The 25080-nt window shown below is 49.2% G+C and overlaps 1 protein-coding gene across 1 annotated transcript in view; it reads right to left on the reverse strand.

Annotated features, from left to right (window-relative positions):
• APC2 (APC regulator of Wnt signaling pathway 2) overlaps positions 1–25080 on the reverse strand; it is a 218575-nt gene that overhangs the window by 110271 nt on the left and 83224 nt on the right. The window contains exons 2-4 of the mRNA XM_086946654.1: positions 12519–12680; positions 9800–9890; positions 7559–7757 (exon numbers count right to left, since the gene is read on the reverse strand). Of these exons, the coding sequence (XP_086802780.1) occupies positions 7559–7757; positions 9800–9890; positions 12519–12659 (431 nt within the window). The 5' untranslated portion in view covers positions 12660–12680. The remainder of the gene's footprint in view (positions 1–7558; positions 7758–9799; positions 9891–12518; positions 12681–25080) is intronic.

Genomic DNA, 25080 nt, shown 5'->3' on the forward strand with positions numbered 1-25080 from the left:
TGAAACACCAGTCTAAAATGATGTAGCATCAGAATGTGCTAATGAAAGGCAAATTGAGAAAACAATTCCAACAATCGACAGAACGGCATCTGGCTACTTCATCAATTTCGACAACTTTTCTGAAGATCAAAGCGACCCTGAAGTGACGCCAGTAACAAAGACTTTTAAAGAAAAAGCAACAGAACTCTTTCATCAACTCAAAGAAACCTATCTTATGTCTCCATGGTTAGAATTTTGGATTGGGCTAGGTGCATGTTTCCTCCTGCTTTGGCTCATCATGGTACTTTGTTTGGGAAAATTCATTGAGGGAAAATACAGTTCAATGGACACAGCAAGTCAGAACATCAACTTAGTTCTGAAGCCTCACAAATCATCTCACATCGAGAAAAGAGAACTATCATCAGTAAATGTCACAGCCATTCCAATACCCGGCGGGGTAGTTTGGGACAAGACAGACTATGAAATATATGGCCCGGTCGAGCTGTTGAAATATCCTCACCAATTTAAGGTTTCATTAAGTGACTTTGTAAAACCAAGTACATTCTCTGATGATTGGGATTTTGAAAGTATAAACAATATGATGTCGGATTTAGTGTTGTCAGCAAAATTTACAGAACATGATTATTTACAAGGTTCATCTAATTATGAACAGATGTACTGTTTTACACATTACGCAGACCACTATTTACATAAATCTGCTCAACCTAGAAATGTTTTTAAATATAACTAATGGGAACATTGTGCTACTCCACCTAAAAGCAGTTCAAAAACATTCTATGAGAAATTCCAATACTTCTCAGGGTTTAACACGAGTGATGCAGAAACATTTTATTATAAACTGTTGGATAAAACAGGGACAAAAACCATGCTGACAAATACTAAATTGATATATTCGGAAGCATTTTATGAAAAAATGATTACATTTGGTTATGATTTCTGGAAAAATAACATTGAAACAAAAACCATCTGGGGTACAAAAGATTGGTAGGTACAAGGCCTAGAAGTATTATTTCGAGCCTGCATGATCCCAGAACAAATAATGTTCTTGAATGACACAATTCAACAAACAACCTGTCTTGGTCTAGCCAAGATTAAAGACCTTAACAAACCGTCTATTCCAAAGCCAATACCTGATAATGCAACCACAGATATTGAATTAGACATATCCTAAATTTTAAATGAAAACAGAACACATCCTGATTGGAAAAAGTGGTTAATCTGGCCTACAGACACGAATAACTGTCAAGATAGATTCCTGAACAAATTACAGGGGTTACAAATGACCAGAACAGACCCTAGATACTCCCAGAGACAACATCCAGGGATAGTAACAACTTACAGTGTAGGGAAACTATACCTTGAATGGCTACAAACATCCACACTGTCACAAATTAATCAAAATTTGTCTTTACTTAAAGATGGTGCTGATTTGCGAGATTTCATAATGGGACCACGCAAACAGCGTCAAAAACGTGTCATAGCGGCCAGTATATATGCTGCATACAACGAGGCATGGAAAGAAACTCAAATTGAAACAGCCGAGAAAATACGAGAAATTGATCGTATTAATTTGGAAAAATCACTTTCTGTTGTGGACAATGGGTTAATGACTCTGTCCTCCAGAATATATTCGCTTGACAGTATTGTATCATCTGCTATTGATATAATAGACCAGGACCTGCTAATGTTACAACATGGCCAGTCCCAATTACGTTCTATTGTACAGCTAGGCTGGACCTTGCAAAATCTTCGTTCAGGCTATGTGCCATGGCATTTAATCAACACAACGTCATTGTTTTCTATCTTTAACCTTACTGATAAACAAATCAGTTTGGCACATAAAGGAGCAGACTATACAATCCTGAGCATCGAAAAACTTGAGAGATTACCATTGACAATGTCACAAAGACCTGTCATTGAATGGATAATACACAGGATTATCACAATTCCGATAACAACTTTCCAGTTTAAAAATTGCCTTGAGTATATACCGGCAGGCCAGTATGAAAAGTTGGGTAAAGGATACATTAAGTCATCATGGAAATTACCTTATACACACACATGTTATAGTGACAACAACAAAAGTGTATTTCTTAGTGGTGATAAGTGTAAACATTCACTAAGCGGTATACTTTTGTGCCAAGGTATTAACTTGCATGGGGCCTGTGAGGGTACTTCGAATAACCTTTCATGTCACCAGCACGGCACACCTGCAGCACAAATAGAGCCATTCTTTAGGCAACTTTCTAACGGGAGTTACGTTCTAATAACGGATCACAGCTGTTGTGGCTTGGTGCCAGGGAAAGCATATCTCTTAAGCGTGAGTTCCATGGTCACTTGCTGTATGCAAGCATTGTATCCAAATGGCCCTGGAGACTCAGTGGCTCCGATTTGGCCTCCTTTGAATATCTCTTCTATACGAATTGATACTTTAAGCAGAATGAAGTCTGTGCTTTTGCAGACAACAGTGCCCATCACGTCATCAAAAGAGACGTATGATCTCCAAGTTGCAAGGACAACTGCAGAGATACATACACTTTTATCAACAAATTGCCTGGTGCATTTCACAGAAATGCTCAGCCAAATCCTAAATATGTCGAATGCCAGTGGTATCTCGAATGTATTTAAGACAATTTTTTTGGAACTGTTAACACCATTTGAAGCAGTCCTGGGCATCTTTCCCAATTTTGTCCATTCGATCTTTGGTGGCCTACCACTACTTTTGGGACTCGTAGCAGGTATTCTATTTTTGACCCTCCTGCTCCGATATGGCAAACCAAAACGCAGACATGACTCCGGCAAGGATGGAAGAAACGATCCTAGCAATACGCTACCGGGACCGCATAACTAAAGTCCTTGGGATAGCCCGGCTAAGAGATCTGAATATGACCTGGTTTCTTTCATTCAGACCTATATGGCAGACCTGCATCTTACCTGTGCTTCGATATATGCTATGCGGAGAGGAATGCGTGTTAGACACCTGTCTTGCACTACAATCAGCAGTATCTATGGACGTCGATACTATGCTAAGTCCAGTTACGGCTCACGCATCGTGTTGTCCCCAGCGGTTACCAATCCTGATGACAGCATTCGTTGAGACTCCTGCGCTACGACTAGGTGGTGGCAGTGAAGCAAGAAATGAAAGCAACATCACCCAGGTACGACCTTCTGTGAGCATTGCTGATCCTGAAATCGATGATAGCAATCATTCTCACAACTGCCAAGTTACAGCATTATCAAACTTGGCCGAACTGTCACCTGAATATGTAGACCAATTCTTTGCGAGCCTGTCTGAAATGATGTTCTCCCCTGAACAGAAACAATAACTTTTGGAAAAGAATCCGGCTCACAGCATTCCCATGAACTCTGAATCCGGCCTTCAGCTTTGACAAACAAAAGCTACTGAATAGCGTTTTGAACTATTTTTTTCCCCGCTCACCATGAAATTATTTTTTTCAAAAAATTTCCTAAATATTTACCTTTTTTCTGGCACACGTACTTTGCTTAAAGTAGAACTATTCATAAAGAACAGAGCTTCTATTTTTAGTAGATCTAGAGACAAAACTTTACCTCAGCCTCTAGCACATTTTACAGCAATTGTATTTATATGTGATGAAATAGTCTTGCCCTTCTTTTCTGTATTAAGAGACATTTCATGTGTAATTTTTCGCAAAATCGTTCAACTGATTACATATGCAATATTTTTTGAATGATTACTATGCTTGAAAACGTACAGTACCTATATCATTTTCATGTATTTCATATACACCATTTCAAATGCAAAAATGTATTTTGGGGTGGGTAGGAATACACGTGCATCCAATTGCTTTAGTTTTTAGTAATTTGATGGACATAAATTCGTGGAGTGGGTGATGTGTTTTATCTAGGACCCCGATCAATATTGTGACCTCATGCCCCTATACGGCTATAATCAATACATATCCCTATAACGGCATAAAAATCAGAGCCATATTTCAGTAACTCGCCTCTGCAGTCCATGACAGTCTATGACACAGCAGAAGCCACTTCCTTAGATTCCTAGATAGCACACTGAGTTCTTTCTACATACCAAACCCCCAGCAACCTGGGAAAGCCCCGCTTGCTTTGTTTTGATTAGTAATAGAACTCCTGCGAGCACTGTAAGAACGACCAGTTCTTAGTGACATCTTTATTGACGTCTTGTGTCCAAAAACTTACGTCAAACTCGGCACCTTTCAGGTATAAATATTCCAATGTTGCCTTAAGCAAGCACACGGTGGTGGTGAATACTGGAGCAGAACAGCTGTCCCCTCGCAGAGAGCCCAGCAGATGCGAGAAGCCCACGGACGCTGCCCCTCCTCCTTGACGCGCTGAGAAAGACGCTGTCTTTTCTCCTGCCGAGAAAATGCAGCTCCGGCGTTTCCAGCCTACCCTTGCGGGTGACTGGGATATATCGGGTCCTGAGAGGAGATACCAGACCTCCTACATTCTATTCCAGAGGTACGGTGCTGACTAAACCCTTAGAGAGAATTCTTGAAACAAACTCTTGGCAAAACTAACTTAACTTAAATTGCTACTTACTTACTCCCTCCCATGTGTTAGGCTTAGGTCAGGTACACTGGGGTAGGCGTAGCTAGAAGCACCAGTTGAGGTTGTTAGCCAATGTATATATGAATGTATATATTTTATTTATTTTAACCATCTTATGGCTAAGAAACCATATCAATGCTTTTACAGTATTATTTCGTAATACTCCTTTTACTGTACGCACTTTTTATAATAACAAGTCTTGCAATTGTGGCAATTCATTTCTCTTGCATGAGAAGGAAGACTGCTCAATAAATAATATCTTTTATTGAAAACGCCCGTCTCTCTATTCTCTGCATTCTGGTGAAAGTAAATCTGCACAACTGACTGAGTGAAATGGCTGTCTATTGTTTCACACGACTCTAGAGATTGACTCTTATTCTGAGGAGCAAAGTTGTCATGTTTATGCGGTTGTCGGAAGCTGAATCCCTTCTTGTCTGAGCCAGGGAAGCTGATCACTTCCTATTCAGTCAAGAAAGTTTCCAGTGACCTCTGAGCTAGCTGGCGCAAACCTAAATTAAGTCTAACATAGTCAGTAGAGACCTAGAAGACCGCAGTCCTACGTCTACACTGCTGTTTATGTTATTCCAATGCGCACGGCCTATAGGGAAAATAGGAACTACACTACAAGAGGAGACAGGTACTAGTGTGAGACCCTGAAGAAACAGGCACTCGACTGAGACCCTAAAGAGGAGACAGGTACTAGTGTGGGACCCTGAAGAAACAGGCACTCAACTGAGACCCTAGAGAGGAGATCGGTACTAGAGAGAGACCCTGAAGAAACAGGCACTCGACTGAGACCCTCAAGAGGAGACAGGTACTAGTGTGAGACCCTGAAGAAACAGGCACTCGACTGAGACCCTCAAGAGGGGACAGGTACTAGTGTGGGACCCTGAAGAAACAGGCACTCAAATGAGACCCACGGGAGGAGACAGGTACTAGACGGAGACCCTGAAGAAACAAGCATTCGACTGAGACCCTCAAGAGTAGACAGGTATTAGTGTGAGACCCTGAAGAATACTAGATGGAGACCCAGAAGAAGAGAAACAGACAGGTACTGCACTGACACTCATGAGAGGCAGGTACTAGACTGAGACCCTCAAGAGGAGACAGGTACTAGAGAGAGACCCTGAAGAAACAGGCACACGACTGAGAACCTAGAGAGGAGACGGGTACTAGTGTGAGACCTTGAAGAATACTTGACGTAAACCCTGAAGAAGAGAAACAGACAGGTACTGCACTGACACTCTGGAGAGACAAGTACTAGACTGAGACCCTAGAGAGGAGACAGGTACTAGAGAGAGACCCTGAAGAAACAGGTACTCAACTGAGACCCTAGACAGGAGACGGGTACTAGAGAGAGACCCTGAAGAAACAGGCACTCAAATGAGACCCTCAAGAGGGGATAGGTACTGGTGTGAGACCCTGAAGACTACTTGACAGAAACCCTGAAGAAGAGAAACAGACAGGCACTACACTGACACTCTGGAGAGACAAGTACTAGACTGAGACCCTAGAGAGAGACAGGTACTAGACGGAGACCCTGAAGAATAATAGACGGAGACTCTGAAGAAGAGAAACAGACAGGCACTGCACTGACACTCTGGAAATACAGGTACTAGACTGAGGCCTTCAAGAGGAGACAGGTACTAGACGGAGACCCTGAAGAAACAGGCACTCGACTGAGAACTTAGAGAGGAAACGGGTACTAGTGTGAGACCCTAATGAATACTAGACGGAGACCCTGATGAAGAGAAAGATAGGCACTGCACTGACACTCTGAAGAGACAGGCAGTACAATGAGCCCCAGAAGAAACAACTAGAACCAGCCTAAGACTTTGAAAATGTGACAAGTACCAGGCTGAGACCCTGGAGTGACAGGTACAAGACCGAGCCCCAGAAGAAGAGACAAGTACCAGACTAAGACCCTGGAATGACAGGTACTAGACTGAGACCCTGGAGTGACAGGTACTAGACTGAGACCCTGGAGCGACAGGTACTAGACTGAGACCCTGGAGTGACAGGTACTAGACTGAGACCCTGGAGCGACAGGCACTAGACTGAGACCCTGGAGCGACAGGCACTAGACTAACACCCTGGAGAGGCAGGATCTAGACTACAACCCTGAAGAATAAACTGATACTATAATGGGGCCCGAGGAAGTAGAGACAGATACTAGACTAACATTCTGAAGCGACATGTATAAGACTGACACCCTGTCGAAGAAAAAGAGACAAGTACCTGAGAGAGATGTGCACATATTAGACTGAAATCCTGAAGTGACAGGTACTATAGTGGGGCCATGAAACAACAGAAGAGAAACACCTGTCTGTGAGTGGGGGAGAGGACAGGTGGGTGACTGAGACCCTGAAAAATATAGTGGTACTAGAATGACACCTTGAGGAAGAAGAGACGGGTACTAGACGGACAGGCCGGAGAGAGGTACAAGACTGCCAAACTAAAGACGAGATAGTTACTAGAATGATACCCCGAATGACAAGTGCTAACAGACCCTGAAGGAGCGAAGTGTCAAATATTAGACAGACACCCTGGGGTGATAGACCAGACTGAGACGCGGAAAGAGGGACCGGTAATAGATTGACACCCTGGAGAGACGAGTACCAGATTGACACCCAGAACAGACAGGCAGTATGATGTGGACATAGAGACAGCCGTGCAAAAGACGCCCTGAGAACAAACAGCCATGAAAGACACCCTGGGGACAGAGAGACAGCCATGCAACAGACAACCTGAGAACAGACAGCCATGAAAGACACCCTGGGGACAGAGTGAAAGCCATGCAACAGACAGCTTGGGGAAAGAGAGAAAGGCACAGCACATACACTGAGACGAAGCAATGGTTACATGACGACACCCTGAGGATGGAGTGGCAGTCACGTGATGGACACCCTAAGAAAGGAGCGATGTCAAGCGATGAACCCTGTGATGACGTCACCAGGGTGTGAGCCCCTGAGTGGGAGGCTGCACTCACCTTTCCTTGTCAAGTTCTTCCAAGTGCAAGACAGCAGCCCGGCTCAGGTCCCCCAGGCTCCCCTTACTCTGCAGCGGGAAGGGGTGCGGGGGGCTTTCCTCGGGCCCCTGGACAGGACCGCAGGGACCCTCACAGCCCATCAGGTGGGGGGCTGCAGGAAACTGGAGGTTATAGAGTCCTGTGATGTCCATCTGCAGAGCTGACGGAGAAAGAAGGACAAATCAAATCACCATACAGTGGGGGTAGCTTAGCATTAACGAGGACAAAGCACAGCCAGGTGTGACACTGCCCTGCTGATGAGGCACAACATCCTCAGTGAGGACACAGCACCCTTGAGGATGACATAGGACCCTCAGAGAGGACACTGCACCCTCAGAGATGACATAGAACTCTCAGAGAGGACACAGCACCCTTGAGGATGACATAGAAACCTCAGAGAGGACACAGCACCCTCAGTGAAGTGAGGACATAACATCCTCAGTGAGGACACAGCACCCACAGTGAGGACACAACATCCTCAGTGAGGACACAGCACCCTCAATGAGGACACAACATCCTCAGTGAGGACACAGCACCCTCAGTGAGGACTCAGCCTTCTCAGTGAGGACACAACACCCTCAAAGAGGACACAGCACCTTCAGTGAAGTGAGGACATAACATCCTCAGTGAGGACACAGCACCCACAGTGAGGACACAACATCCTCAGTGAGGACACAGCGCCCTCAGTGAGGACACAACATCCTCAGTGAGGACACAGCACGCTTAGGGATGACATAGAACCCTTGGAGATGACATAGAACCCTCAGAGAGGACACAGCACCCTTGAGGATGACATAGAACCCTCAGAGAGGACACAGCACCCTAAGTGGGGACACAACCTTCTCAGTGAGGACACAGCACCCTCAGTGAGGACACAACCTTCTCAGTGCGGACACAGCACCCTCAGTGAGGACACAACATCCTCAGTGAGGACACAGCACCCTCAAAGAGGACACAGCAGCCTCAGTGAGGACACAGCACCCTCAGTGAAGTGAGGACATAACATCCTCAGTGAGGACACAGCACCCTCAGTGAGGACACAACATCCTCAGTGAGGACACAGCACCCTCAGTGAGGACACAACATCCTCAGTGAGGACACAGCACCCTCAGAGAGGACACTGCACCCTCAATGAGGACACAGCACAGTCAGGTGTTACACTGTCCTGCTGCTGAGGACACAACATCCTAAGGGAGGACACAGCACCCTCAGAGATGACATGGGACCCTCAGAGAGGACACTGCTCCTCCAGTGAGCACATCAAACCCCCAGAGAGGACACAGCACCCTAAGCGAGGACACAGCACCCTCAGTGAGGACACAACCTTCTCAGTGAGGACACAGCACCCTCAGTGAGGACACAACATCCTCAGTGAGGACACAGCACCCTCAGAGAGGACACAGCAGCCTCAGTGAGGACATAACATCCTCAGTGAGGACACAGCACCCTCAGTGAGGACAAAACATCCTCAGTGAGAACACAGCACCCTCAGTGAGGACACAACATCCTCAGTGAGGACACAGCACCCTCAGTGAGGACACAGCATCCTCAGTGAGGACACAGCACCCTCAGAGAGGCCACAGCAGCCTCAGTGAGGACATAACTTCCTCAGTGAGGACACAGCACCCTCAGTGAGGACAAAACATCCTCAGTGAGAACACAGCACCCTCAGTGAGGACACAACATCCTCAGTGAGGACACAGCGCCCTTGGAGATGACATAGAACCCTCAGAGAGGACACTGCACCCTCAGAGAGGACACTGCACCCTCAGTGAGGACACAGCACAGTCAGGTGTGACACTGCCCTGCTGCTGAGGACACAACATCCTCAGGGAGGACACAGCACCCTTGGAGATGACATAGAACCCCCAGAGAGGTCACTGCTCCTCCGGTGAGCACATAGAACCCTCAGAGAGGACACAGCACCCTCAGTGAGGACACAGCACCCTCAGTGAGGACACAGAACCCTCAGTGAGGACACAGCACCCTCAGTGGTAACAAAGCCCCTTCAAAAGTGACACAGAACAATCAGTAAAGATACACCACCACTAGAGAGGACATTGGAACCTCAGTGACTGCACAGCGCCCTTTTTGAGAGCACAACATCATCCTTAGAGCACAACCCCCTCAGTGAGAGCACAGCACCCTCAGTGACAGAAGAGAGCCAATGGACAGAGCCCAGTGAGGGTCAAGGATACTCACCTCGAAGCTGCTCCAGCACCTCCGTTCGTCCGGAAGAGACCATCACCCGCGCCTCGTGCTCCAGCTTCCCCTGAAGGTGCTTCAACACTTCCTGAAAGGGTGACAGCATGTGATAGTGGGAGACAGCATGAAACCTCAGCCCAATGCCAGTTCAGTGCCACCCCAATGCCATACATCAATGCCAAGCCCCGCTACCAGACCCCAAGGTCAATCCCCAACACCAAATCCACTATGTCAAGCCTCCAACCAGATGCCATGGCCAAGTCCAGACATTAACGCCATCATCCCCCCCAGTGCTAAGCCCCATTTCCAAGCCCCAATGCCATCCATCAGTGCCAAACCATACTGCAATACACCCACGGTCAAGCTCCAACACCAGACCCCAGTGCCAAGCCCAATGTCGGAACCCAACACAAAGCACCAGGACACACCCCCTAGTGACAAAGCCCATCGCCAACACACAACACCAGACGCCCTCGCCAAAGCCAATGCCAGACCCCAAAGTCAAGTTCCAAGGTGAGACTCAGCCCCAATTCCAAACCCTATTGCTAAGCCACATCGCCAAGCCCCAATGTCAGATTCCAAGACCAAGCCCTAGTGCCATTCACCAAAGCATAGTCCCATTGTCAGACCCCCAATGCTAAGCCTGAATGCCAGGCCAACAATGCCAATTTCCAACACTAGATGCCAATAGCAAGCCCCAAGCTCAGACCTTAATGCCAAGCCCCATCACCAAGCCGCAACAGACGCCAAAGCTTAGGCCCGATACCAGACCCCGAAGCCAAGTCTCATCATGTCAGTATGAAAAGACTCTGCACCAATTCCTAATGCCATGCCCCAACATTTAACCAAGACCAAAATAACAGCATGATCCAATTCCAGGCCCTAGTATGTCAAACCAACACCAATCACCACTGTCAACCCCCTGCATCGATCCCTAACGCCACGCCCCAACATCTAACCAACACCAAACATAACACCAAACACCAAGATCCAATGCCAGGCCCTAGTATGTCAAGCCAACACCATTCCCCACCGTCAACCCCAGCTTCAGGCCAGCCACAATGTGAAGCCCCAGCATCGATCCCTCATACCAGGCCAACACCAAGCTTGATTTCAAGCCTCAGTAACATGCAAATGCAAAGCCCTAACTCCAGGCCTAATGCAAAGCCACAGGCAAGCTTAACCCAAAGCCAGATGTAGCCCCACCTCCAGCCCTAATACCCATACAATCCTCAAAAACAGGCCCTAATGTCAAGCCCAATCCTAGTACCAAACATGACCTCTGCTCAAATTCCTACCTAGATCACCGCCTGTCACACAGTAGGAAATACATGCCAACTAACCCACCCATCCAAGAGAGAGCAAATACTGAATGCCAGCTAACTGACCCTCTGCTGAATAATAGGTAATACATACCCACTGACCAACCCGTCTGCAAGAGAGCAGCTACTACATGCCAGGTAATGTAGCCATCTGACAGACAGCAGCTACCTACCGTATGCTAGCTAACCCCCCCATCTAGACGAGAGCAGCTACTAAGTGCCAGGTGCCCACTCATCTCTCAGAGAGCAGCTACTACTATATACCAGCTGAAAAACAACCCTCTCCCACACCGCTGCTAAGGCTGCTCTGACCCTGAAATCATGTGGGTCTGTGCACCAAAGCCGGTCATCTCTGTGCACTGCAGTCTTAGAGCCCTTTAAGCTCTGAGGCTGAAGTCACTTTGGCTGGTGGCACCCACTGTCCATTAGAACATACTGGAATACCACCACATTCTTGCCAGCCAATGGGAATGCATATGAGTGGGCCCTGACTAGTGAGAGACCGTTGGATTCCAAGCACTGTGTTCTAGTTTGGGGTCACCAACGATTCACAGAGTTGATCCCTTAGGAAGGGAGGGACAGTCCCTATTCTGGGGGTCTCGTGGGAGCACCGCACTCCTTGCAGCTCCCAGCAGACATGTGAGGCCAGCCTTCTCCTTCCCCTAGCGTGTGATTCCCAGACTCCAAGATCTGCCCGCTCCACACTCCACCCTCTATCATGCGCTCACCCCTCCTGATTGTGCTCTCAGAGCACTTGCACTCTCCCAGCTTGCACAATTCCCTCTTGCGCTCACCCCTCTTGCTTGCAGTTCCCCCTCTTGCCTGCAGGACCCCCTCTTGCTTGCAGTTCCCCCTCCTGCTTGCGCTCACCCCTCTTGCTTGCAGTTCCCCGTCTTGGCTGCAGTTCCCCCTCTTGCCTGCAGTTCCCCCTCTTACCTGAAGTTCCCCCTCTTGCTTGCGCTCATCCTCTTGCGTGCACTCTGCCCTCTTACTTGCACTCACCCCTCTTGCTTGCAGTTCCCCCTCATGCTTGCGCTCACCCCTCTTGCTTGCGTTCTGCCCTCTTTCTTGCGCTCTGCCCTCTTGCGTGCACTCTACCCTCTTACTTGCACTTACCCCTCTTGCTTGCAGTTCCCCCTCTTGCTTGCGCTCACCCCTCTTGCTTGCGTTCTGCCCTCTTGCTTGCGCTCTGCCCTCTTGCTTGCGCTCACCCCTCTTGCTTGCAGTTCCCCCTCTCGCTTACGCTCACCCCTCTTGCTTGCAGTTCCCCCTCTTGCTTGCAGTTCCCCCTCTTGCTTGCGCTCACCCCTCTTGCTTGCAGTTCCCCCTCTTGCTTGCGCTCTCTCGTCTTGCGTTCTCCCCTGTACCTGCCCTTCGTCTTCCACTCTGCTCACCTTCATGTCTGAGGTCTCGTTCTCAAGCTTGCACAGGTGGGATGAGTTGTCCTCCAGCTCCCGGCGGAGGTGGCAGTTCTCCTTCTTCAGCGCCTCCACCTGGCGAACCAGCTGGTCGTAGGAGGCCACGGAGCCCGCCATCTTGAGCTCACCCGGGGCCTGCTGAGGAAGAGGAGGAGGAGTTGTTAATGAGAGGAACCAGGACAGGCGCCTAGGGTCAGATACTGGCACCGGTCAAGCCAGGGCTCCAGGACCCGCAAAACTCACAGCTCAACGGGAGATGGGCAATCCTTGTAACAATCACTGACACTGTCAGCAACCATTGGTGAAGCAAGTGCAGTGGCAACCCTGACTATGTTGTGTTTTACTACTCCAACAGCAGTGAAATGGGCATTTATGTCCTTGCTTGCACCCGGGCCCATCAATTATACAGTGATGGATGAAATGCATGAATCTATCTCAGCCACCAGTAATTACTCAGAGGCACATTCCAATCTATCATTTTTTTCCCACCATACCACCTAAATTTAGATCCAGCCGAATGCAAATCAGTCCTGACCCCTGCTACAGTGGAAACACTCCAGCCCCAACTGCAAGGCAGGTCCTCCCTGAACCGGAACACAAGGAACCCAGGACCGGCTTCGACCTTGTTAGGGCTCATCGGCCGGGTACAACTTGGTTCCATTCCAGTACCACAGTGCACACGGAACCCTTGTCTGGGCATTCCCGACGCATGTAGGGCATCAAACTGAAGTATACAGAATATGATGGGTGGAATGCTTGCATTAATCTCAGTCACTGGTAATTAATCAGGGGCGAATTCCAATCCATTGTTTTTCACCCACTGTTAGTAATGGGGGTCTCTAGTTGGCAATGGTTTGCACCTTTGTGCGAATAGGGACCCTTGCTTCTAGTCAGGGTAAGGGGACTACACTACTAAATATCCCCTGCTCACCCCCTTGGTAGCTTGGCACGAGCAAACAGGCTTATCTCAGAGGCAGTGTGTAAAGCATTTGTGAATACATACAGCAATACAGTGAAAAAACTACAAATGGACACCACACCAGTTTAGAAAAGTAAGTAACCTTTACTAGACTTAACACAAGACCAAACGACAAAATCCACAATACTGTAATCAAAAATAAGTCTTTAAAATGGTGGAAAATAGCTTAGTTCAATGTAGATGGTAAATGCGACACTTTACTCTCAAAGTACCTTAGATGTGTCATGCAACGCAAACAAAAGGGTCTCAGGGAAGTTGATGCCTCGTTCCTTACACTCAGGGGAGTGGATGCGTTGGTTTCTTACTGCTGCGCAGTGGAGGTGATGCGTCACTTCCTTACTGTGTGAGGTGTTGGTACGCCGTTTCTTACTGCGGCCCAGTGACAATGCGACAAGATGGCGCCTCGATGCGATGCGACGATCCAGTGCGATGCAACAAAATGGCGTCCTTGATGCGATGCGGCAACGTTGGATGCGATGCGTGCACGACCGACGGCCATGCGGCGAACTTGGTAACTTCTGAGCCATGGCAGGCCCTGCGAGATGCTTCTTCGGTGATGTGACGGCGACCTCTGCGGCGGCAATGCGCTTCTCTGGTGATGCAACATGCTTCGTCGGTGGTGCGACGGTGAACAGCTGCGGCGACAGCACGCTTTTTCGGCAATGCGACGGCAACTGCTGCGGCGGCGACACGCTTCTCCTCAATGCTTCACACTTCCAGCTCCCAGCGACACACAGTCTTCTCAGAGGGCCCCAAACAACAGTAGGCACTTCAATTCCCAGCAAGGGAATTCAGGGGGGGGCTGGTGGTGAAGTCTTGTATCCTTGAGACTTTAGGCAGGAGGCAAGCACACTTCAAGCCCTTGGAGATTCTTCTTCAAGATGATGAAAAGTTCACAAATGTCCTCTTCTTCTTTCCTTGGAAAATAAAGTAACCAATGTAGGCCAACCCTAGAAATAGCACAGCACAGGGGCATCTCCTCCTTCAGCTTTCTTGGTTCTTCTTCTTGGCAAAGGTTCGTCTTGGTTCCCATAAGTGATCTTACGTTCTGGGTCTCAATATTTATACTGCAAAATCCTTTGTCCTCTGAAGGCAGAGGGTGCCTGTGCACAGCCAAAACCAGTTCTGTGCAGCTTCCTGGCAGGAGGTGAAGACAGCATTGTTGAAAGTTACCGGGCTCAGGTAGCTGAAAGGAAATCACGTCCCCCTAGTCTCTATCTATAAGGGGTCAGGTAAGTCAAAGGAAAGCTCCACCCCCTACTCTCTATTCAATGCAGGTCCTATTCAGCCCTGACCCATCAGACTGCTGGAGCCAAAGCCCTCTCCAGCCCCCTGTCACTCACAAACCAGACATGGAATACACAAACCTAGCAGAGGCATACTGGATGGTTAGGCAAGAAAATACCTACTTTCTAAAAGTGGTATTTTCAAACACAGAATGTAAAAACCACCCACACTAAAATTTGTATTTTAACGTTCTGAGCTCAGGCATACTAAACTTTATTTTCCTATCTTGTTCCTAGGGTCAGTTATGATTATAAGATGTCACAATCAAACTGCCCATTCTGGCCTATGGGAACAGATAGCCTTGCAATCGTGAACAACTAAATTGGCTGTAATTCATTATCAGGACATGCAACACACACCAGGGCATGTCCTACCTTTAACATACAATGCACCCTGCCCAATGGGGTTACCCTGGGCCTACCTTAGGAGTGACCAACGTGTAGAAAAGGGTAGGTTTAGGGACTGGCAAGTGTGTGCACTTGCTAAGTCAACATGGCAGTCTCAGACTGCCCACAGGCTCTGCAATGGCAGGACTGAGCCACACTTCCCAAGCTGCTTCTGTGGGTGGCACAATCATATACTACGGTCTGACATGTATACCAAATAAGCCAATCATGGAGTCACTAATCCATTACAACAATTTACAATAGGGAGCACTTGCACTTTGGCACTGAATAGCAGTGGCACAGCGCCCAAAGCATCTAGACCAGCAAAAACATAACAAAAATACAGGAGGTAACAGCAAAAAATTGGAAGGGAGGCTCATGCCAATGGTGCCAATTCTAACACCCACCATACCACCTAAATTTAGATCCAGATGTATGCAAATCAATCCTGAGCCCTGCTTCAGTGGAAACACACCAGTCCGAACTGCAAGACAGGTCCTGTCTGAACCGGAACACAAGGAGCACAGGACCGGCTTTAACCTTGTTAGGGCTCATCGGCCGGGTACAACTTGGTTCCATTCCAGTAACACAGTGTGCACGGAGCCCTTGCCTGGGCATTCCCAACGCATGTAGGGCATCAAACTGAAGTATACAAAATATGATGGATGGAATGCTTGAATTAATCCCAGCCACTGGTAAATCCAATTTATCGGGCTCACTGTGTCACTGGAACCAAGCTGTAACTGGCTGATGAGCTCAAATGAAGGCAGAACCTGTCCTGGGTTGCTTGTATTTTGGTTCAGGGAGGAGTGGCCTGGCAGTTCGGGCTGAACTGCTCTTCTTGGAGCAGGGACAAGAGTGATTGGCATATGGCTGGGTCTACACTGTGGTGGCATGGTGAGCGGAAAACGATGGATTGGGACGTGGCCCTGAGTAATTACTAATGGCTGAGATTGATTTGATCATTCGTCCATCAACGTGTTGGTTTTGCAGTTGAGGCACCAGGGCCCATGGCAGCCTTGTAACAATCCCAGAGCCAGTCATTCAGGCCCAGATGACCAGAGACCAGTGGCCCGGCACTACTGCGACCTCGCTAGTGACCCGGCAGTACTGCGAGCTCTCTGAAGTGCAAAGGGCCTCTATCAAGGCTTTGACTCCTGGTGAAGTGGGGTTGGGCCGTCGAGTCTTACTGTTGGGGCAGAACGTCTGGTGCAGGTCCGGTCCAGATCTGTGGTCTGTTCCTTGCTTGTAGTTTGGTCCTTATCTGTGGTCCAGTTCAGGGCCCTATCCTCTGGTCCAGTCCTGGTCTCTAATCCGCTCTTTGGTTGTGGTCTGGTCATTACTTGTTTTACTGTCCAGGTCCCTGATCGCTGGTCTTCCCAGGTCTCTGGTTTCCAGATTTTCTCTCTGGTGCGGTCACAGACCCTGGTTTCTGGTCCAGCGAGATCGGTGGTCTCCAGGTGTAATATCTGACCCAGTCCAGTTCCCTGATCTCTGATCCTGGTCTCTGACAGAGTCCTGATCTCTGGTCCAGTCCAATGCTCTGTTCCGGTCCCAGCCTGTGGTCCAGTCCAATGCTCTGTTCCAGTTCTGGTGTCTAGTTTGTACCGGTTTCTGGTCAAGTCCAGGTCCATGATTTCTGGTCCTCATCTCTGGTCCAGTCCTGCTCTCTGGTCATCCTGGTCACTGGTCTCTGATCCAGTCCTGGTTTCTGGTCTGATCCTGGCCTTTGGGCCGATCCTGGCTTTTGGTCTCTGATCCAGTCCTGGTTTCTGATCCAGCCCTGGTCTCTGGTCCGATCCTGGCCTCTGGTCCAGTCAATAGGCGTGCACTGCTTCAATAGATCAAAAGGCTAGCACCATATCAGCGACATCAGATCTACTTTATCCAGCTTTGGGGACTCCTGGCGTGTCCGAGTGTCCATTTGAATTCAACGTTTGTCCTCAGATACTTAGGGGGAACCAATCCTTGCTGCTGAGTGCATTTCTTTTTCAGGTAGTCTCACCATATGGGGATGCCTCTGCCAGCGTGTCACTCGTGTGGTAGCGGTGTGCAGTCTGTACCCGCAGCAAAGAGCAAGGATGTGAGGGTGGCCTCAGCCCAGCCCTTTCTGTCTCACTCCCCAACGCAGACCCCGGATCCAGCCGGCTTCGCAGTTCTAAACCACTCTGCACCCAAAGCTCATGGCCCGGGTTCGCGTGGCCCAACACCACGAGTAGGTCTCCCATACAATCCTGACCTTAGATCTGGTGATCCACGACCTCCTACCCGACGCCGCAAGCCTCAACTTGAGGGGTTTCCCTGGCCGGAGCTGGTAAGAAAATCTGAGGCCCAAATACAACCCTGGAACCGACGCCCCCGGCCTTGGGTGGCCCAAACGACAGTGTCTAGGCAACCCTCAGCAATCCAACCCGCCTCTCTTGCTGGTGGCCATCCTCGGGGACCCTTCTTGGTCAAGCCTGCTGGATTTCTTTCAAACCGGAGATTTCCACTGGAATCCAAAGGGCTCCCAACATCTCCTTGGCACCCTGCACCCGGGCGCCTCTGTGCCGCTGGTGGTGCAGCTCCAGTGCTGATCGTTGGCCCCTGCAGTGCTGATCCCAACGCCAAGAGCTTGGCTCTCACAGCCCAGTGGCCTGCTCGTGAGCAGCCTCTGACCTAAGGCCACCAGGCCCCATTGGCTAACGCTGGTCCTCTGCACTCTGCACTCAGCCTCCCTAGAGTCGCTGGTGGTGCTATTCGAGTGCCTCCTTCAACCTCGGTTCAAGCCCCAATCAGCTATTCTTGCAGGTTGTTTACTTACCTGCAGATCAATAACATTATTTTCCTCCATGAACCTATGTTGTTGTTTTTTCCTCTGAAATGTTCTGTTTACTTGTTTTTGTATGAAGCAAAAGTAACTTTTAAAACATAAAAATGCCTTACTTACCTTTGTATTGTAGCACTCACGGTGTGATATGTCTAGGCATATCACCCCGAAATGTGGATGTAACTGAAAAGTTACCAAAAGTAATCCAAAGTAATTTCAATGTATTCTGAACTGTTTTAAAAGCAAATGCAAACCTGTAATTGTTCCAATTCAATCTACAATGGATTTTTCTTGTAAAGTTTTGCATTTCAAAGCATGTTCTACTTACCTGTGCCAAGTCCTGCTTGGTTCTAGAAATAAAACATAAGTATACCTGTTTTATACTTACCTAATGGGCCTGGATTCAGTCTCAGAGTGTGTGCCATCAGTCTTGATTAAGTGCATACAATAAATGCTTACCACACCCTCCTGATTAGTCTAACTGCTCGCCCACACTATCAGCTGTTAGTATACATCTAACTCAGCCTCTGCTACAACTCTGAGGATACCCAGGACTCAGGGCACACCGTACCTTACTTTGGGATAGTATATACAGAGCCCGCGTCCTACAGGCATCCCCGCCATACAGTATTCATTCTTGGCATAAAGTGAGTCTCTGCACCGTGGTACTCATTCGCGCTCAGTGTGGGCATCTTTGCAATCAGGGTGGCCCCCTTGGCACAACACCCTCTTTGCAAACTCTGACATTACTGACATCAGGGAAACCTCTGGTGCATGATGGGCACCTCTGGAACGCCATGACCAGTTTCTATTATTAACCTAATGTGTGAACCCCTCAAGCTGATGTTTAGGGGCAACAGGAATATATTACAAGAGATGTAAAGCGGATGTTTGAGTGACACTGTGGGGGTTCAGCACCCCCGCTGCGGCCGAGGTCGCCACAAGCCCCTCGTGTGTTGCTCAAAGACCCCGGGCTGCCCTCTTGCATCCTACTCACCGCCCTCTTACCCCTACCGCCGCACATCAAGGGCCGCAGACTCCCTCAGCTGCCTCCTCTGCCTCTGTGTATCTCCAGCCCCTCTCAGCTCCAGACCCCGCCGCCCCTCGGGGGCCTCGCCGTCCACCCTCACCGCCGCTCAAACCTATCTGATGTTGATTATCCCACCTTCTCCCTCAGCTCCTGTGCTCACCTCCACTTCCTTCCCTCGTCTCGCCCCTTTTACTCACCTCCCTCCCTCCCTCCCGCGCCTCCTTTACCTCTGTCGCCTCCTTCCCCCCCCCTCACCCCTTTCATCTCATCTCTCCTCGCCCCTGTCTCCCTCCTTTTCTCGCCTCCTCCCGCCCCCCGCTGCGCCCTCACACATTCACCTCCACGTCCCTTCCTAGCACGGCGATTCCACACCCCCCCCCCCCGCACCCCGTGACCCCCCCACCCCCCCGCCTTTCTCCTGCCCCCGCCCTTTACCCCCCTTCACAGGTTTAAATGCCACTAAAGTCTCCATCTTTTGTACTTCAGAGAGAACCAAGAGCCGGACACTGCCCTCCGCCCCGGCCCCTCCAGCCTCTGCGGGTGAATGCAAGGATTATTAGCAGAAGAGACCCAGTAAAACATCAAAAACAAAGGGAGGGAGGGGCGTCACCCCACCTCATCCGGAAAGAGGGGCCCTTGAGGGCCCAAAGCCCCGCTAGTGACCGGGCCCCTCATCCCGACCCCATCCCATCCCGGACCGGCCACCTATGCCCACCCAACCCGAGCATCCCCGCCTCTACACCTCCCCCCTCTCCTGGCCCAGCCCCGCCCCTCCTTGCCCCTCCCCCCCACCCAAGGCCCCACCCAGACTCCGATGCTGATGCTACCGGGGGATACAGAGGAGCCGCGCCAGCCAATCACAGCCGACCGGTACCCAGGGAGGCAGCCGAGCTCCCCAGCAACAGCCAATGGCAGGGCTGGAAAGCAGGCGCAGGTGAGGGAGCCCTGATGGGCGGTTGCCAGGATACGGGGAGTCCTGGAGGAGCTCGCGCAGGACGAGGTTAATGTTTAATAAGAGCCGCGAGCTCTCTGATAATGAGGATGGAGAAGCATTACACTCACCGTAACGATAATTTTACAGCATCATACACAGACAGCAAGGGTGATATTACAGCAGCACTGCACTCAGAGCAAGGGTGATATTACAGCAGCATTACACTCACGGTAACGATAATATTACAGCGGTACAAAAGGGGGTGGTGATGGACGGAGCATCTGAACCAATCAAACACTCACCCCCAGTCAACAGATCTGTCCATCACCACCCCCTTTTGTACCGATAATGTTACAGCAGCATTACACTCAAGGTAACGATAATATTACAGCGGTACAAAAGGGGGTGGTGATGGACGGAGCTTCTGAATCAATCAAACACTCACACCCAGTCAACAGATCTGGGTTTAATCCATCACCGTTCTTTAGCCCACTCCACCACTCCAGTTCAGACATGGCCATATGCAAATCAGTCTGACCATGTGCCTCATGGGAACAGTCCAGCCCGAGCTGCCAAGCCATGCCTTCCCTGGACCGGAAACAAGCTTCCCAGGACCGGTTTCTGGCATTCCAGCTGTCTTCAGCCCAGCCGTCTTCAGCCCGGCTTGCTTGAATCCAGTGGCAAAGTGAGCAAGGGACTCACGTCTGAGCATGCCCTGCCAACTTATGGCGGCCAAAAGCAGTACAAAAGGGGGTGGTGATGGACGGAGCATCTGAATCAATCAAACACTCACACCCAGTCAACAGATCTGTCCATCACCATTCCCTTTTGTACCGCTTTGTTCGCCATAAGTTGGCAGGGCATGCTCAGACGTGAGTCCCTTGCTCACTTTGCCACTGGATTCAAGCAAGCCTGGCTGAAGACGGCTGTAAAGCCAGAAACCGGTCCTCGGAAGCTTGTTTCCGGTCCAGGGAAGACATGGCTTGGCAGTTCGGGCTGGACTGTTCCCATGAGGCACAGGGTCAGACTGATTTGCATATGGCCATGTCTGAACTGGGGTGGCAGAATGGGCTAAAGAACGGTGATGGATTAAACCCAGATCTTTGGACTGGGTGTGAGTGTTTGATTGATTCAGATGCTCCGTCCATCACCACCCCCTTTTGTACCGATAATATTACAGCAGCAGTACACTCACAGTAACAATAATATTACAGCAGCATTACACTCACAGTAACGATAATATTACAGCAGCATTACGCTCACAGTAACGATAATATTACAGCAGCATTGAACTCGTAGTAATGATAATATTACAGCAGCATTACACACAGAGCAAGGGTAATACTAAAGCAGCATTACACTAACAGCAAGGGTAACATTACAACAACATTACATTCAGAGCAAGGGTGCTATTACAGCAGCACTACATTCAGGGCACTGATAATGATATTACAGCAACACTACACTCACAGTAACAATAATCTTACAAAAGCACTACACTCAAAGCACAATATTACAAGAGCACCACACTCAGAGCACTGATAAAAATATTACGGCAACATTACACTCAGAGCACAATATTACAAGAGCACCACACTCAGAGCACTGATAACAATATTACAGCAACATTACACTCAGAGCACTGATAACAATATTACAGCAGCATTACACTCAGAGCACTGATAATTATATTACAGCAGCACTACATTCAGAGCACTGATAATGATATTACAGCAGCACTACACTCAGAACAAGGGTGCTATTACAGCAGCACTACACTCAGAACAAGGGTAATATTACAGCAGCATTACACTCAGGGCACTGGTAATGATATTACAGCAGCACTACACTCAGAGCATGAGGTTACAGCAGCACCAAAGGGCATCGATAATGAGGTTACAGCAGCCCCTCAGGGCATCGATAATGAGGTTACAGCAGCACCTCAGGGCATCGATAATGAGGTTACAGCAGCACCTCAGCATCGATAATGAGGTTACAGCAGCACCTCAGGGCATCGATAATGAGGTTACAGCAGCACCTCAGGGCATCAATAATGAGGTTACGGTAGCCCCACAGGGCATCGATAATGAGGTTACAGCAGCCCCTCAGGGCATCGATAATGAGGTTACGGCAGCTCCTCAGGCCATCGATAATGAGGTTACAGCAGCACCTCAGGGCATCGATAATGAGGTTACATCAGCACCTCAGGGCATCGATAATGAGGTTACAGCAGCACATCAGGGCATCGATAATGAGGTTAAAGCAGCACCTCAGGGCATTGATAATGAGGTTACAGCAGCACATCAGGACATCGATAACGAGGTTACAGCAGCACATCAGGGCATCGATAATGAGGTTACAGCAGCACACCAGGGCATCGATAATGAGGTTACAGCAGCGCCTCAGGGCATCGATAATGAGGTTACGGTAGCCCCTCAGGGCATCGATAATGAGGTTACGGTAGCCCCTCAGGGCATCGATAATGAGGTTACAGCAGCACGTCAGGGCATCAATAATGAGGTTACAGCAGCCCCTCAGGGCATCGATAATGAGGTTACAGCAGCGCCTCAGGGCATCGATAATGAGGTTACAGCAGCCCCTCAGGGCATCGATAATGAGGTTACAGCAGCGCCTCAGGGCATCGATAATGAGGTTACAGCAGCAGCTCAAGGCATCGATGATGAAGTTACAGCAGCACCTCAGGGCATCGATAATGAGGTTACAGCAGCGCCTCAGGGTATCGATAATGAGGTTACAGCAGCCCCTCAGGGTATCGATAATGAGGTTACAGCATCCCTTCGGGGCATCGATAATGAGGTTACAGCAGCCCCTCAGGGCATTGATAATGAGGTTACAGCAGCACCTCAGGGCATCGATAATGAGGTTAAAGCAGCCCCTCAGGGTATCGATAATGAGGTTACAGCAGCCCCTCAGGGCATCGATAATGAGTTACAGCAGCACCACAGGGCATCGATAATGAGGTTACAGCAGCACATCAGGGCATCAATAATGAAGTTACAGCAGCACCTCAGGGCATCGATAATGAGGTTACAGCAGCACCTCAGGGCATCGATAATGAGGTTAGAGCAGCACCTCAGGGCATCGATAATGAGGTTACAGCAGCACCTCAGGGCATCGATAATGAGGTTACAGCAGCACCTCAGGGCATCAATAATGGGGTTACAGCAGCGCCTCAGGGCATCGATAATGAGGTTACAGCAGCGCCTCAGGGCATCGATAATGAGGTTACGGTAGCCCCTCAGGGCATCGATAATGAGGTTACAGCAGCCCCTCAGGGCATCCATAATGAGGTTACATCAGCACCTCAGCATCGATAATGAGGTTACAGCAGCACCTTCAGGGCATCGATAATGAGGTTACAGCAGCCCCTCAGGGCATCGATAATGAGGTTACAGCAGCACCTCAGCATCGATAATGAGGTTGCATCGATAATGAGGTTACAGCAGCACCTCAGCATCGATAATGAGGTTACAGCAGCAGCTCATGGCATCGATAATGAGGTTACAGCAGCACCTCAGGGCATCGATAATGAGGTTACAGCAGCAGCTCACGGCATGGATAATGAGGTTACAGCAGCACCTCAGCATCGATAATAAGGTTACAGCAGCGCCTCAGGGCAGCCCCTCAGGGCATCGATAATAAGGTTACAGCAGCACCTCAGCATCAATAATGAGGTTACAGCAGCACCTCAGGGCATCGATAATGAGGTTACAGCAGCACCTCAGGGCATCGATAATGAGGTTACAGCAGCACCTCAGCATCGATAATGAGGTTACAGCAGCACCTCAGGGCATCGATAATGAGGTTACAGCAGCACCTCAGGGCATCGATAATGAGGTTACAGCAGTACCTCAGGGCATCGATAATGAGGTAACAGCAGCACCTCAGCATTGATAATGAGGTTATGGCAGCACCTCAGCATTGATAATGAGGTTACAGCAGCACCTCAGGGCATCGTAATGAGGTTACAGCATCACCTCAGCATCGATAATGAGGTTATAGCAGCGCCTCAGCATCGATAATGAGGTTACAGCAGCGCCTCAGTGCATCGATAATGAGGTTACAGCAGCACCTCAGCATCGATAATGAGGTTACAGCAGCCCCTCAGGGCATAGATAATGAGGTTATGGCAGCACCTCAGCGTCGATAATGAGGTTACAGCAGCACCTCAGGGCATCGATACTCAGGTTACAGCAGCACCTCAGGGTATCGATAATGAGGTTACAGCAGCAGCCCCTCAGGGCATTGATAATGAGGTTACAGCAGCACCTCAGGGCATCGTAATGAGGTTACAGCATCACCTCAGCATCGATAATGAGGTTATAGCAGCGCCTCAGCATCGATAATGAGGTTACAGCAGCGCCTCAGGGCATCGATAATGAGGTTACAGCAGCACCTCAGCATCGATAATGAGGTTACAGCAGCCCCTCAGGGCATAGATAATGAGGTTATGGCAGCACCTCAGCGTCGATAATGAGGTTACAGCAGCACCTCAGGGCATCGATACTCAGGTTACAGCAGCACCTCAGGGTATCGATAATGAGGTTACAGCAGCAGCCCCTCAGGGCATTGATAATGAGGTTACAGCAGCACCTCAGGGCATTGATAATGAGGTTACAGCAGCACCTCAGGGCATCGATAATGAGGTTACAGCAGCACCTCAGGGCATCAATAATGAGGTTACAGCAGCCCCCAGGGCATCGATAATGAGGTTACAGCAGCTTGGAATCATGTGAGATGGTGCTCTGGCATGAGCTGAGCCCGTTTGCAGCTTGCGGAACCAAGTCCTAATAGCTGTACCATGATAACGCGTACCATATACTCTTAAGTGCATTATAATCCTCGCGGTTATTTGCCAACTCTGGTATCGCTTTATCAAAACATGTCGAGTAAGGTGTCATACGAATTGGAATACTAACCCCTCGCCAATTCTGGCGACGGGGTTAGCATTCCACCCTTCTAGAGGGACACGACATTGTGTAACTGTGAACCCCGGTTAAAGTTACAGCAGCACCTCAGCATCGATAATGAGGTTACAGCAGCACCTCAGCATCAATATTGAGGTTACAGCAGCAGCTCACGGCATCGATAA

This window comes from Lissotriton vulgaris, chromosome 12 (genome assembly GCF_964263255.1).
Source record: "Lissotriton vulgaris chromosome 12, aLisVul1.2, whole genome shotgun sequence".
In the NCBI taxonomy this organism is placed as follows: domain Eukaryota; kingdom Metazoa; phylum Chordata; class Amphibia; order Caudata; family Salamandridae; genus Lissotriton; species Lissotriton vulgaris.